Source organism: Rhinoderma darwinii, chromosome 1 (assembly GCF_050947455.1).
Source record: "Rhinoderma darwinii isolate aRhiDar2 chromosome 1, aRhiDar2.hap1, whole genome shotgun sequence".
In the NCBI taxonomy this organism is placed as follows: Eukaryota; Metazoa; Chordata; class Amphibia; order Anura; family Rhinodermatidae; genus Rhinoderma; species Rhinoderma darwinii.
The window spans coordinates 668,151,848-668,167,084 of NC_134687.1; the positions used below are offsets into that span (position 1 = coordinate 668,151,848).

The window sequence follows — 15,237 nt, forward strand, 5'->3', positions numbered from 1 at the left end:
GCTGGCGTTTGGGGTGTTGGAACACTGTCTTCACACGTCGCTTCAACATAAATCTGTAACATCCATTGTACTGACGCAGAGTTGCATCATGGGATACTCCAGTAATATCCAAATCTGCAGTGAAAACTTTGCCGCCTGATGTCACGTGTTTATACTGAACCAGCAGACAAAACCAAAGGCACGGACCCCCCCCCCCCTTCATGTATCTATTATCTGGCCGCATGTGCACGAGTGGTAAAGTCTTCTGCGCACGCGCGCCATCCCGTCTGTCTCGAGGGACCCGGTGGTTTTAAACGTATTGGCCGCAGTGTGTTTCTATTATCCGGCCACATGTGCACCAATTGTAAAGTCTGTCTCGGTTGAGGTTGATGAGATTAAAGATCTTCCTAAAAAAGGAAGCACTTTATTATTCTCCTACGAATCGGCATAGGTTTCTGCCAGATCAGCCACCTCTTATGGCTTTATGCAAGTGGACTAGTCCAAGCCAGATACAAAGCTGGACACTGGGTCTAGATTTAAAGCAGTCCATAAACTAGACCCTAAAGTCTTAGAGTGAAAAGCTCCCCCTAAAGTCCATTGGACAGTGGCTCGGCATCTAAGAGGTCCATGTTCCCAGCTGAGGACTCTTCATTGCTGAGAGACCTGATGGACAAGGCGGCAGATGCTTCCTTGAAAATAACCGATTCAGCTGCTGCATCAGTTTGTAAAGCATTTCGGGCTACAGTGCCGGTGGCTGGAGCTCTCAGAATCTGGCTTAGCCAACTTTCCAGAGACCTGCAAGAAGGGGCTCCCAAGGAGGAGATACTCCTGAGATGAAGTTAGCAGAGTTTTTAGCGGACCTTCTCGTGATTCTCTTAGATTAAGTTCTAAAGTTAAGTCATTATCTTTCGCAGCTAGAAAGACCTTATGGCTTAAGGAGATAAACTCTCCAAGTCTCATTTCTGCACCTTACCGATCCAAGGAAGATGCGGACTAAAATTTTGGCGCCTCTGAGTGAGAACAAATGGGTAACATTCCCTCAAACCCCCAAGAAGCTCAGGTTCAGACCCTTTCGGAAGCAATGCAGGTGGTCTCCAAGAAATAGGAATTTTAGGTAGCAGGACAAGCACTTCAAGCCCAGAACAGAATCGACTTCAACCTCATAAAGCAAGCCCTTTCTGGGGGACCCCAAAGAACCCAAGTCCCAGGATGGTGGCCAGATTAGCTCAATTCTCCTGCGCCTGGCTGAAAACTACATCAGACTTCTGGGTTCAGTCCTTGATTATGAGGGGATATACTCCCTTGAGCTATCCCAAACGTGTTCTTCGACAACCCAGAAAATCCTCGGATTCTAAAACTCATAGATAAATTCATATCCAAGTGGGCACTAGAGAGAGTTCTTATCAACAAATATCAGGCGTCTACTCCAGAGTTTTTGCCGTTCCACACGAAGGGGGGGCATTAGCACCTGGTCATCGATCTCACTTCATGGTGAGGAAAAGGTTCAAGATTGAGACGATAAGATCGGTAGTCTCAATTCTCTAAAAAGGATGGCTTTCAAGCCACCATCGACCTCAAGGACGTGTATCTTCACACACCGGTGTTGCGTTGTCATTGGAAATTTCTCAGGATATCGGTGCGGAGGACGAATACTGTGTGATCCACTACCAGTTCACTGGCCTTCCGTTCGGTCTCTCCTCCGCACTGAGAGTATTTACGCAGGTGACTATCATCCTAGCGGCGTTTCTCAGGCTATAAGGAGCGTTTGTCGCACCCTACCTGGACGACTGGCTCCTGAGGGCGCCGTCCAAAGAAACGTTGGCTCAACATACTAATCTGACCATCACTGTTCTCAACCACCACGGCTTCATCGGTAAATTCAGTTTCGATTGGCCAAAAAACGCTACGTCTCATGGTAAACCAAGACTCGCTCATTCTTCGTACGGGCCCTGGTGTCACCTAAAAATCCTTCCAGCAAAAAACATTAACTAGTTTTTTATTCTTAACCCTGAAGAAGAATCTTAGACGAAATTACACCTACTGGACGTCAGAAGATCTGTCCTAATCGATATAGAAAGGTCTCAACTGTTCAGAAAATCTTCAGTTTCAAGGCCCTAACAGCGGGAAGATAGACTCAAAAGCTTCTTTATCCAGATGGATCAAAAATTATATTACAGAATGTTCTACCGTTCAAGGTCTATTGCCTTCTACTGGAATTAGAGCCCATTCCACTCAATCTACTACATGGGCCGAGTTGACCCAGGTCTCATTAGATGATGATGGTCTTCACCTTGTACGTTTGTGAAGCACTACAAACCGGACATCTGTGCCACCAAAGAAGCAGCCTTTGGCAGACGAGTGCTTGAGATTGAGTCTTTGCAATTCCCCCCTTTACAGGTGTCACATCGCTATCTAAATCAGTTTTGTGTGCGCTGCTAAAGGACGAAACGGAAAGTTCAACTTTATTTCCCGAAACGTTCCCCTTCCCCGAGTCCTGAGGCAGCACAACATATGATCCCTCCCTATTAAAATTATTGCGGCAAACGTAGCAATACTTACCTAATTGGCTGCAGCGGTCACACGCTAGTTAGGTCCAGAATTATTTGGACAGTGACAAGTTTTGGCATTTTAGCGGTTTACCGAAACATATTGAATATCCAGTTCTATAATCCACATGGGCTTAAAGTGCAGACTCTCAGCTTTAATTTGAGGGTATTCCCATCCTAATTTGAGGAAGGGTTTAGGAATTTTTAATATGTGGAAGCTGTTGCTGTGAACCCATAACGTGAGGTCAAAGGATCTCTCAATGTATTCATATATATCCCGACAACCTTCCAACATATTAAAAACATGGCTTACGCGTTTCCAGCCCACCATGAGCAGTGTCGCTCCCCTACCACAAGGCAATGCTCACCCCACCGTCATCCTGATACAAGGTCAGAGGTCAGTATATTTAATAACGTTTTCATTGCATAAATACAAAAATATTTTAAACCAGTGAGCCGCTTAATGTGCTAATATAGAATACCTTGCTGCAAAGAACTGATTATCTATTGGCACACTAAGTGGAGGAAATTTTTGACTTTTTCCCATTCTTTGGCGCTCAATACTTTTCCAAATAGTAGATGGGGCTTAGCAGGGGCCATCCGTGGACTTGACAGGCCGACTAATTTTTGCTAGAAATTACGTGTAAATTTTGGCAAAACCCTATGCCAGCCTCCCCCTAAGATTGCAATTTTTGGCATTGCCCGGGAGGGTAGTTTGAGAGGCTGAGAACTAAATTGGTCCCCGGTTCAGATTTCCTGTAATGTGATGTGCGCCGAACAACCCTCCGCTCAGCTCCAGTCTCGAGGAGACGTTTACCAGCACAGGAATCGACTCCATCACTCCTTCGTTTTATCTGAAGCTCCATCCTCTGAAAGCTTTACCATACGCTGGTCTCCAACAATTCAGAAGTGTTGCATTTCTTTTCTTATACCTAGTGATCTGACATCTAAAATATCGGTGGAGATGTGTGCTTTACGGCAGCCACAATAATTGGCTGACTGGTGGAATACAGGAATGAGAGTACCACAGCCGCAGATGGTCTAGAAATAAAATTGCAAAAAACTGGAAAAAAAAGGCACTGCTTGTATAGAATAACGGTTTAATAAATAAATACAGGGGATGCTACGCGTTTCGACGCCGGGAGTTTGCGTTGGGATTGGCAGCAGCTTTTTTCATACAAATTACATGCCGGTAATTTGCAACCTTGCAGGTGAGCATTTATGTACCGTTTTTGCTCCCTTATCTATTGATTCCGCTACTTTTGGCGCCGTGTCTTTTTGCTCTCTCTTTTTTTTTTGCAGATGGTCTAGAGGAAGAGGCATGGGAAGTGAATGTCTCTGTGCTCTTCTACTACTATTAGTGATACAGTCCTGCCTATCTAGGTCCCAGCAGCACATAACGACTGTCATACATCGACAGGTGAAGCATGAAGTCTGGCCCTGGCATTGGATATTGCGATTCTACTCCTTTTAAGAGGGGCAGGCAACCGAGGGGCTACCACTAAGAATAAAGGTCCTGACATTTGGTCTGTCAATATATCAGAGGCCACATGAAGGGACCTGGCGATGAGGACGCGACATACTAGGAAGCGATCGTGTAGTTGTCCTGTGTTGACCATAGGGAGTTGGGCACTGTAGTAGAGGAGACACCTCAGGAGAATCTAGTTGGTTGGGTCAATCTTGCACTAGAAGCAATGATTTAGCCATTGGTAATCTTGTGAGGCCGCGATTAGTTAAAACATTAGTGAAAAGTCCACGTGTCCTCCTATATGAATGGATTCACAACAATCATTCATGAAGGCTAAGCAGGTTCATACCTGATCTAGTGGGTCAAGCGGTCTATATTCCTGGTGACCTAGTGGGTTAACCATAAATGTCTCTGGTGATCTAGTGAGTCCCAAATGAAAAGAAAGCACTGTTTCCTTGCAGCACTGGGTCCTGTGTTCAATCCCCACCAAGGACTACAACTGAATGGTGTTTGTATGTTCTCCCCGTATTTCCGTGGGTTTCCTCCATATAATCCGGCGTCCACCCACACTCCAAAAATATACAGATAGGGAATTTACATTGTGAGCCCCACTGGGGACAGTTGTACTGTACTAGAAGGTGAAGCCTATGCTGACCGTGAAGACATCACAGGCACGAGCTACCTAGCAGAGGCTTCAGACGCGGCATAAAAGGCAATAGATGACGGCATCATTTCCGGTGGTTGAGCAGAGCTCCTGGTGTACATCAGGGCAGCGGTCCTATTACTAATCTACTGAAGGCAGCTGTACCCTGTGTAGTCGCCCTCTCTCCCCAAGTTTAGTATTGCCACAGACTGATCCCTTCCTAAGTCCGGGCTTGAAGCAAACAACGGTGATAAACCAAGACAAGGGCAACCGCTCCAAAGTGAAGATATTTATTGGTGATAACAGTTTTGGTGGAGCCATGGAGGTGAACAGGCACAGAAGGCACGGTTCAGGGTCCATCAGAAGAGAATATAAAATTTCAATGAAATGCAAAATAAAAATAGATACTTTGTATAGAAATGTAAAGGGACATCATGGAGGAGACGAGGACGCACACTGCTCGGTAAGGGGTAACAGTTTGATTGTGCACGGCACGTTCAGGCACTTTTCGGCATGAAGTAACAGACATCTGACACGATCGCATGGCATTCATCCCGCCTCCCTCTGAACACACAGGGGAGCACGGCGGAAGAGGCAAGCAGCTGGAGATTAATACAGCATAGACAGGGCGCAGTAAGGCGTCAGCCCCGGCTACAAGCCAGCGTCAGGGCAATAAGGCACCACAGTACAAAACAAACAACATTCGCACACAACGCGTTCCGCTCCTTCCAGCGGAGGCATCTGAGGAAGAGGATGAACGTTGTGGCCCCGAGTCCCAGAGCGCCGGCTTCGTAGAGACTACTGAGGCCCATGTGCATGAGCGATTAGTGAGCGGGAGAAGCCGGTTAAGCCTCAGTAGTCAGGAAGAAGGGTTCTAGGTAATGTTAACGGCGTGACGGGTGGGCATGAGTCAGCCGAAAGCTCAGTTCTGTGCGTCCTCCCGCAGCTCCGACGGTAGAAACTTATACTGCTGTTGTCGAATCATGGCCAGCTTCTTCCGCGCTTCCTCCAGCTCGCGTTCCTTCCGCAACATTTCTTCCTGAGCCGCGATAATCTGCAAAGCAAGAACAAGGAGCGTCGGCAATGACCATTAGAAGACGAGTAGGAGGCCTCGTCCTTATGAAGGATCTAATGCATGGGAGCAAATTGGGGATTGGCTCAACAACAAGATGGCGGACCTACGGTGGTGCCACCTGCCCACGGCACCTTGTCTTTAGTCTGTTTAGCGGTTGCAGGACCCGGGAGGGGGGGGGGGGGTCTAGTTTCCAGGCAGCAGCCCTGCTCTCCAAAAAAGCCGGAGCTGTGTAAATACGGTTGAGGTCCTGCCAACTCACCTGTGCGATCCCTCCCACCATCTTCTCCTTCACCACCACGGTCTCGTCATACTCTTGGAAAGCTGCCGCTTTTTGAGCAGCTTTCACAAGGTTGTCGGACGCTCTCTTTACAGCATTTCCAGCCACCTGCAGAGATACAACATCATTAGAGACGAGGTCCGCTCTCCAGACACATCAATGTCCTCGCTCCACCCACCTGCAGTCTCTTCATGGCCTCTGAATCATGGTCGGCCTTCACTTTACAAGCCACGAGTAACTGAGCTGTGGAGGCAGCCACTTGCTTAGCGGATGAAATCAGCTTCTCCTGGCTGGCGTGACCCTGTACCGCGGAATTGGCCGCTTCACACAAATTACTTGTAGCGGCGGCGACCATCCTGGCCTGTGGGTGCAAATAAAAGTCACGTCAGGTCCAAACACTGCAGAAGTCTACGAACCTCGACTTTCTATTCCCAAATACTTACAGCCGAGATCAGACCCTGAGACCACTGTCCATCATCTACAGCATTGGCTGGAATCGTTCCAACCTGTGGAAGAAAGCAACGAAACGCGTCATCGTGACTGGAAAATCCAGGTGTAGACCAAGCACAAGGCAGAGAAACAATGATGGGAGTGATCCACCAGGCAGGCACGAGAGTGAGAGGAAAGTAAGAGAAGAACCTACCTTGCCCTGGGCCACCAGCTCTCTCTGGGCTGCAGATGCCGCTTTCACAAGGGCGCTGGTGGCCGCCGCAATGGACTTTGCTGCCTCCAGGATCTGCTCCTCAAAGTTCAAGCTCTCATCCGCCTGCTGCAAACAGAAGAATTCACAGTATGAGCCCAGCACAGGCCAGGAACACGAGACATCACCATGAGTCTGGGGTCAAGGTCTTGATGTACAACAAGGTCCCACTCAAGGCTTTCTTACAATCAATGGCTGACAGGGTCTTGAGAAGGACAATTGACCTCTTTATATGGGAGCGTCTCCACCATCACTGACTGGAGGTCCACAGCTCCATTATGTTTACGTGTGGACATCTAGAACTCTCCGGTTCGGACCATTTTTTTCTAGATAAAAGGCAGGTGATGTGTATTTTGTGGAAGGACAGACACTCAGCTGTGGAATCTTGGTAATGAGAGGTTTCTAGCAGGGGGCCACTATTAGGGCTCAGGGTTTTCGGTAATAGGTTTGTAAACTACCTTGGGTTTGGCACGAGGTTTCAGCTGCTCCAGCTTCTTGGCTGCTGCCTCTATAGCGGCTGCAGCCCCCAAAAGCTCATTCTCAGCAATAACTGTGGGGTCTTCAGGGTCCACCCATTCTGTGCCTGGTCACATTAAAGAATGCCAAGAAATAAAAAAAAAAGTTATTCTCTTCATAATGCCACCTTATGGCCCCCAGTACGGTAAAGGCTATGTGTCACCATGGTAACAGACTACAAACTTTCTGTAGTCTGATCCTGCAGTCATACTCCCTAGAAGGGAGCCATGGAGACACATCGACGGAAAATGACATGTGGAGCAGACCACGCACCTTTCATGGCCTCCGCAGCCTGGATGAGCTCAGTCACGGAACCAGCCACTTGTTTAGAGTACCCAGCCAATTGTTGCTTCAGGTCAGCGCTCGGCTTCTGAAGAATCTGTGTGGACAGAACATTGGCGAGATGAGACCACAGTCTCCAACCACACGTGGCGTCTCCGTTACAGGTCGCTTCCACACTCACCACCAGTACATGGTCCAGCAGCTGCAGGTAGCCTATGGAGCACTCCTTACCGAACCTCATTGCACGGAAGCGCACGTCAGGGCTCACCTCTGGGTGGTAGGCGGCTTCCTATAACAGAGGACGTACACCCGTTATTACAAAGCTTCTCTCCTCACTCGTCACCTACACCTCCATGTCTCACGCGACCGCACCTTGCAGGAACGCAGCATGTCAGCGATAGCCCGACGGCTCAGGTTGGCTGTTGCAATGACATCTTCCTGGCGACAGGAGTTTCCGGCGGCAACGGCCTTAGCCGTCGCCATGGTGATTCCTTTGGTCACGCGAATGAAGTCCTCTGGGGTGGAAGTCTGTGGAGGAGGCTCCGGAGAGGAGAAAACCTGAGTTGTAAAAGGGGACGAAAAAGGGAATAAGACCTAAAGCCCCCATATTACTGACCCTTCTCTCTCCACGAGTCCCTTATGACCGCCCAGACTCACCGCAAGCTCCTGCCTTATGTGTTCTATTGTGGCCTCCAGAGCACGTGTTCCCTTGGTGGCCTCATCTTCCACGGCTTTCACGGTTTTCAGAAGAGACGTCACATTGGTGACCATAACCTGGAACCATAATAACAAAGTGACATCACATCAGTCAGTGTGTGGGCTCCTGGCAGTACCCTTATCCAGAAGGTCACGGGTCACGTAGGTGACTTACCTTGGCTGAATTCTTCAACTGGTAGACTGACGGGTCATCACTGGATTTGCCGGCCGCAGCCTTGGTGGCACTGATCAGATCACCCAGGGCCTTGGCCACATCCTTCACTGCATTGATAAGAACCACCTGAGTAAGAGCACAAAACACACCGCCTGTCAGGAGGAAGGTGGAGTAAGCGGTCACTGGAGCGCAGGACACAATGGCGGCATGTTGCTGCTCTGGTTATTACAACACTGGGGTCACCGATCTTCAAGCGACACCTCCGAGCTTCCTAACAATGTCCTTTATGGTATAAGGTGTAGTATAGAGGCAACGAGGGCTCCAGTGACATCACACAGTATGCCCCCTCCCCCATCCCTCGAAGGATCCCGGCTGCCATAATGAACACATAATGGGCAGGTCTAGCCCTACCTGAGTCTCCGGGTCGTCGGATCCCAGGCTGGCCGCACCCAGCTTGACATTCTCCGCCAGTCGTGTGATGGTCGTCACCGAGGACTGCGCGGCCTGGGCCAGTTTCTCTTGACTGGACGTTGCGTTCTGAACCAAGACCTTTGTGTCTTCTACCAGGGCTTTAGCCGTCTTGAGGATGCCCTCGCTGCAAGGTAAATGTCAGGAAATAACGAGTCACGCACACTCTACCCCAGTCACTATACACAACATCCGGATAAATCAGCGCTCACCGGTGATCTGCAAACGTCTCGGCATTCTCTCTATTCAACGATCCAGCTGTGGCAAACATAATGGTGGTGTCCAGATCAGCGATGATCCCAGACACGGCACTGGCAGCGGTGATACAGGCCTGCGTGCCGCGGTTACCAGCCTGAAGGGCGGCCAACACATGAGACACCTAAGAAGAAGAAGAAGATTAACACGTGAGGGCCACAGGCGCACCCCGGCTGCTAATAAAGGACGAGGCCTCCACCTACCTTCTCAGACACCAGCCGTGCGCAGTCTATTAACTCTCTCTTTGTGTAACTGTCCGTCGGGGAGCACTGGAGGGCACCGGCCTTCGTGACCAGCTGAGAGCAGCCGTGACCCAGCTCTTGTACTCGCTGCTTAATGTGGGATCCGATCTGAAAGGAGAAAACCACGGATAAGAACACTGCACGGGGCAGATCAGTGAGGGGCAAATGCCTGAAAGGGGCGGACAGGAGGGACCACGAGTGATGACCGGAAGAGGCCTCTGTATCTCCAGAAGCCTCACCTCCTCGTTCTCCGCAGTCATAGACGCCGGTTTGGCTTCATGAGCCAGTTGGCCATAGTCTGTAGTGAGCTGGCTCGCCAGGGTCCCCAGTTCATCAGGATTTGTTGTGGACTTTGTCACCTGAGAGAAAAAAAACGAAATATTCAGGAATCAAGGTTGTGACAGTAACGATCCCGAGTAATGTATAAACCGACCCGAAGTAATGTATAATCTGAGCCCAATGGGACAGTAACTATCCCGAGTAATGTATAACCCGACCCGAAGTAATGTATAACCCGACCCCAATGTGGCAGTAATGACCCCGAGTAATGTATAACCCGACCCCAATGTGAAAGTAATGACCCCGAGTAATGTATAACCCGACCCCAATGTGACCGTAACGACCCCAAATCATGTACAACCCGACCCCAATGTGACCATAACGACCCCGAGTAATGTATAACCCAACGTGACAGTAACTATCCCGAGTAATGTATAACCCGACCCGAAGTAATGTATAACCCGACCTCAATGTGACAGTAATGACCCCGAGTAATGTATAACCCGACCCCAATGTGAAAGTAATGACCCCGAGTAATGTATAACCCGACCCCAATGTGAAAGTAATGACCCCGAGTAATGTATAACCCGACCCCAATGTGACCGTAACGACCCCAAATCATGTACAACCCGACCCCAATGTGACCATAACGACCCCGAGTAATGTATAACCCAACGTGACAGTAACTATCCCGAGTAATGTATAACCCGACCCGAAGTAATGTATAACCCGACCTCAATGTGACAGTAATGACCCCGAGTAATGTATAACCCGACCCCAATGTGAAAGTAATGACCCCGAGTAATGTATAACCCGACCCCAATGTGACCGTAACGACCCCAAATCATGTACAACCCGACCCCAATGTGACCATAACGACCCCAAATCATGTACAACCCGACCCCAATGTGACCATAACGACCCCGAGTAATGTATAACCCAACGTGACAGTAACGACCCCGAGTAAGGTATATCCCGACCCAATGTGACAGTATCGACCCCGAAGGCGCTCACTCCTTGTCCTGCTGGACTATGAACAAACGACATGGCTTAGACTCTCGTACTCACCATCTCCTGCACAGTCACAGCGATGGCTTTGGCCGTCTTCACCATGGTTGTCTGATAATCAACAAATGACCCCTCTGGTTCTCCGATTGGCTGCTCGTCCAGCTACAAATAGGAGTCAGAGATCAGTCATCATGGTAGATCGGTGATCAGCAATGGTGACGGTACATATATGAGACACTAACCTTATTGATGGCCTGAGTGATGGAATCCACCATTCCCCCCACCGCCCCGGCAGCACTCGCTGCTTCATTAAAAGTCCCCGTCAGGTCGTCCACCGCTTCATGCATCATCTGAACAGCTTCATCCAGAGCTTCCTGTGTGTGCGCTGCCACCTGCAACAAGAACACATCCCATGAAGTGGGGCCGTGAAGGCCACCCTCCCGCTTCCCCAATGTTCTCAGGGTCTTCTAACCTTGGGGTTGCCTCCAGCCTCCTTGGCCGTGTAGAGCATCTGTAGGGCTGATTCTGCTAAGGTCTTAGTCTGGTCCAGCAGGTTCATCTGTTGTTGGTGGTTGATTGTCTTTGATGCAGCTCCAATTGCTGCGTGGGTCAACGGCTCGAAATACTGCGCCATTTGAGACACCTGCGAGGGTGAAGAACACCAGACGGATGTTTAGGGACAGGGAAATGTAGATGATCATCTCACATGGAGCAGAGAAACCACCCTTCACCTTGTGTCCGAGCTGTGAGGAGTCCGCTCTAGCTGCCGTGGCCAGGGGTTCTATGAGGTTACTGATCTCCTGCACCGATGTCTGCATCTGGGTATGCAAAGCCTGGAAGGAAGGAAGGAAGATGTGAGATGGGCAGCAATATAAAGCAACCACCCAACCCACGGCCCACACTCACCTCCTGGGATATCCCCTCACGTGGTGTCAGCTGCTGACTGATGGCTTCTAAGGAGGCCTGGTCCAGCTCTCTCACGGCCTGGTTCAGGAGCTCGATGGCCTGGTCACATTCTCTCTGACCCGGCGCCTTATCCCTGTGGAACGACAGACATGAATCAGACTCCGGACCGACCCCGCCTTGTGTATTCCGATCTCGCACAGATAACATGAACTAAGCCCTGACCCTCCTCACCTCATATTCGTAATGAGCTTCTTGATAGAATCAGACACTGTGCGGGAGTGGCCAGCCAGCACTGACCACTGTGGAGGGTCCTTGGGGTTGGCGGCCAGAGAGCGTGCCGTCTGGATGAGGCCGGAGGAGCTTTCCAGCATGGTCTTGGCTGAGCTGATAATCGGCTCCATGGCACGGAGACCCTGAAAGTGTTTACAGAACAAGAATAAGGCAAAGAAAGCGTAAGAATGTGAAACCGTCAAGGCCGAAACTCCGTATCCTGACCTCTGGGGAGATATAGGCCGGGACACTGGCAAACTCTGGATTCGAGGCAAAGGCGGTGAGGTTCTCCACGGCCTGGATAAGAGGTACAGTGGCATCACGGCACTTCACCCGATTATCATCATTGAATGATCCATCCAAGGCCTGGAAAAAAAAGAGCAGATCGTGATCACCTGATGTCTGCGCAGTAGCGGCCAGGACTCTACCCCGTGCAGTGCCACCTCCCCATCACGAAGGAGAATGGAACACTTTAGTTGTACCTTGATGGTCTTCACCAGGTTGGCCGTACTATTTGCCACCTCCTTGGCTGACTGCACAAATTGCCTCTTGGCTACAGGGTTGGCGGTATGACTGGATGCCAGGCGGCAGGCGTTGCACAGGGCAGAAGTGTGTTTAGCCACTATGGTGGCGGCGGACAGCACCTATGGATGAAGAACATTTAAGATGAGGACATGATGGGATATAGACCACTCAGCAGGCTCCTTACCACCCCAGAGCTGCTTACCTGTGACTGTGTGCAGGCTGGGTCTCCCAGGTTCTGACATGCCATCTGAATAGCCTGATTAGCTCTAGCAAACTGAGTAGGATCGACAAGTCCTTGCTGACCGGCACGGCTGCTGGGGTCCGAGACCCCGACAAGATATGCAGCCTGAGCAGAAGGGGGGAAATAAAAAATAAATAAATTTTAAAAAAACAATGTCGCTACGGTCACATTGGGGTCGGGTTATACAATTCACTAGTTACACCGTTTTATGTGTAAGGTTCAGATGAGTCCGGACAGATAATACAATGACCCTTTGGGGTGGTGTTCCAGCTGGCGGCTACCCTGATAGGGGGGGGGGGGGGGGTCGAGGTCCGGCCGGCAGCTACCTTGAAAGGAGGTGTGTATGGTGTGTCTGGTCGACGGCTACCGTGACTGACCGGGGGACGGGTGAGTCAGGCCGGTGGCTACCCTGAGCGGGGGGGGGTGTGAGTCGGGCCGGCGGCTACCTTGACCGGAGAGGGGGGATGAATCTGGCCGGCTGCTACCCTAACCAGGGGGGTGGGAAGTCTGGCCGGCAGCTTCCCTGATCGGGCAGGGGGGGGGGTGGCATTCTGGCCGGCAGCTACCCTGACCGGGAAGAAGTCCAGCCAGCGGCTACTTTACAATGAAGTTGGCAGAGTCATTATAGCTGCTCATTATTACCCACTGTAAAGTATAAGAAGGGTCCTTAGCATGACGGCAGCTTCTTGGTTCTGTTCGTGAGATGGGACTTTGGGGCGACTCATGTAATTACCGACGGACACCACATAACCTGACAACGTACCTGAGCCGCTGCCTCAGTCAGGCCACACAGCGCTTTTGAGGCGGTACCAACAGAATCGCCAAACTCCGGTATATTACTGGTCTTGGCGTGCTGAGATATTCCTGCCATCGATTCACCCAGAATCTAAGAAAAACCAGTAAAATAAACTTGTGACAACGATCCTGCGCACGGGGTATATGGATGACAGGGCCTCACGGTGACGATGGTGCTATGTATGAGCCTGTGATATATGGACTGGACACCTCGGGGGGGGGGTGGATTACACCACTCAGAGTAAGATTATGGTGGACAGTTCTGCACCTTGGAGTTCTCCATGACGTTGTCCAGGCAGTGGAAATAAGACTGGTCGTTCACGGGCTCTGTCGGGTTCTGCAGCAGCTCTCGCACGGTCTGGAATCACACAAAACAGACGGTAAATCAACTCCGGACGTCTCACATCAGTACAAGACACACAAGAGTGGTCAGGACGTCTGACATGTCACCACCAGACATCTAACATCATGTCACCTCCAGACATCTAACATCAGTACAAGACACACAAGAGCGGTCAGGACGACTGACCTGTCACCTCCAGACATCTAACATCATGTCACCACCAGACATCTAACATCATGTCACCTCCAGACATCTAACATCAGTACAAGACACACAAGAGCGGTCAGGACGACTGACATGTCACCACCAGACATCTAACATCAGTACAGGAGACACAAGAGCGGTCAGGACGACTGACATGTCACCTCCAGACATCTAACATCAGTACAAGAGACACAAGAGTGGTCAGGAGGACTGACATGTCACCTCCAGACATCTAATATCAGTACAAGAGTGGTCAGGACGACTGACATGTCACCTCCAGACATCTAATATCAGTACAAGAGTGGTCAGGACGACTGACATGTCACCTCCAGACATCTAACATCATGTCACCACCAGACATCTAACATCAGTACAAGAGATACAAGAGTGGTCAGGACGACTGACATGTCACCTCCAGACATCTAACATCAGTACAAGAGACACAAGAGTGGTCAGGACGACTGACATGTCACCTCCAGACATCTAACATCACTACAAGAGACACAAGAGTGGTCAGGACGTCTGACATGTCACCACCAGACATCTAACATCATGTCACCTCCAGACATCTAACATCAGTACAAGAGACACAAGAGTGGTCAGGACGACTGACATGTCACCTCCAGACATCTAACATCACTACAAGAGACACTAGAGTGGTCAGGACGTCTGACATGTCACCTCCAGACATCTAACATCAGTACAAGAGACACAAGAGTGGTCAGGAGGACTGACCTGTCACCTCCAGACATCTAACATCAGTACAAGAGACACAAGAGTGGTCAGGACGTCTGACATGTCACCTCCAGACATCTAACATCAGTACAAGACAGACAAGAGTGGTCAGGACGACTGACATGTCACCACCAGACATCTAACATCAGTACAGGAGACACAAGAGTGGTCAGGACGACTGACATGTCACCACCAGACATCTAACATCATGTCACCACCAGACATCTAACATCAGTACAAGAGATACAAGAGTGGTCAGGACGACTGACATGTCACCTCCAGACATCTAACATCAGTACAAGACACACAAGAGTGGTCAGGACGACTGACATGTCACCTCCAGACATCTAACATCAGTACAATACAAGAGTGGTCAGGACGACTGACATGTCACCTCCAGACATCTAACATCAGTACAGGAGACACAAGACTGGTCAGGACGACTGACATGTCACCACCAGACATCTAACATCATGTCACCACCAGACATCTAACATCAGTACAAGACACACAAGAGTGGCCAGGAGGACTGACATGTCACCTCCAGACATCTAACATCAGTACAAGAGACACAAGAGTGGTCAGGACGACTGACATGTCACCTCCAGA

At 50.0% G+C, this 15,237-nt stretch overlaps 1 protein-coding gene across 2 annotated transcripts in view; it reads right to left on the bottom strand.

Moving 5' to 3' along the window:
* Window positions 1-4,910: 4,910 nt before the first annotated feature.
* TLN1 (talin 1) overlaps window positions 4,911-15,237 on the bottom strand; it is a 69,895-nt gene continuing 59,568 nt past the window's right edge. For both annotated transcript variants that reach the window (XM_075844404.1, XM_075844398.1), the window contains 26 exons: window positions 13,615-13,704; window positions 13,315-13,437; window positions 12,513-12,656; window positions 12,268-12,429; window positions 12,011-12,151; window positions 11,747-11,928; window positions 11,516-11,648; window positions 11,341-11,442; window positions 11,082-11,252; window positions 10,852-11,001; window positions 10,670-10,771; window positions 9,562-9,681; window positions 9,284-9,430; window positions 9,038-9,204; window positions 8,769-8,952; window positions 8,358-8,483; window positions 8,144-8,260; window positions 7,859-8,044; window positions 7,668-7,775; window positions 7,478-7,583; window positions 7,147-7,271; window positions 6,632-6,757; window positions 6,432-6,494; window positions 6,167-6,349; window positions 5,971-6,096; window positions 4,911-5,690 (listed from right to left, as the gene is read on the bottom strand). In XM_075844404.1, coding sequence (XP_075700519.1) covers window positions 5,559-5,690; window positions 5,971-6,096; window positions 6,167-6,349; window positions 6,432-6,494; window positions 6,632-6,757; window positions 7,147-7,271; window positions 7,478-7,583; window positions 7,668-7,775; window positions 7,859-8,044; window positions 8,144-8,260; window positions 8,358-8,483; window positions 8,769-8,952; window positions 9,038-9,204; window positions 9,284-9,430; window positions 9,562-9,681; window positions 10,670-10,771; window positions 10,852-11,001; window positions 11,082-11,252; window positions 11,341-11,442; window positions 11,516-11,648; window positions 11,747-11,928; window positions 12,011-12,151; window positions 12,268-12,429; window positions 12,513-12,656; window positions 13,315-13,437; window positions 13,615-13,704 — 3,516 coding nt within the window. In that variant the 3' untranslated portion in view covers window positions 4,911-5,558. The remainder of the gene's footprint in view (window positions 5,691-5,970; window positions 6,097-6,166; window positions 6,350-6,431; window positions 6,495-6,631; window positions 6,758-7,146; window positions 7,272-7,477; window positions 7,584-7,667; window positions 7,776-7,858; window positions 8,045-8,143; window positions 8,261-8,357; window positions 8,484-8,768; window positions 8,953-9,037; window positions 9,205-9,283; window positions 9,431-9,561; window positions 9,682-10,669; window positions 10,772-10,851; window positions 11,002-11,081; window positions 11,253-11,340; window positions 11,443-11,515; window positions 11,649-11,746; window positions 11,929-12,010; window positions 12,152-12,267; window positions 12,430-12,512; window positions 12,657-13,314; window positions 13,438-13,614; window positions 13,705-15,237) is intronic.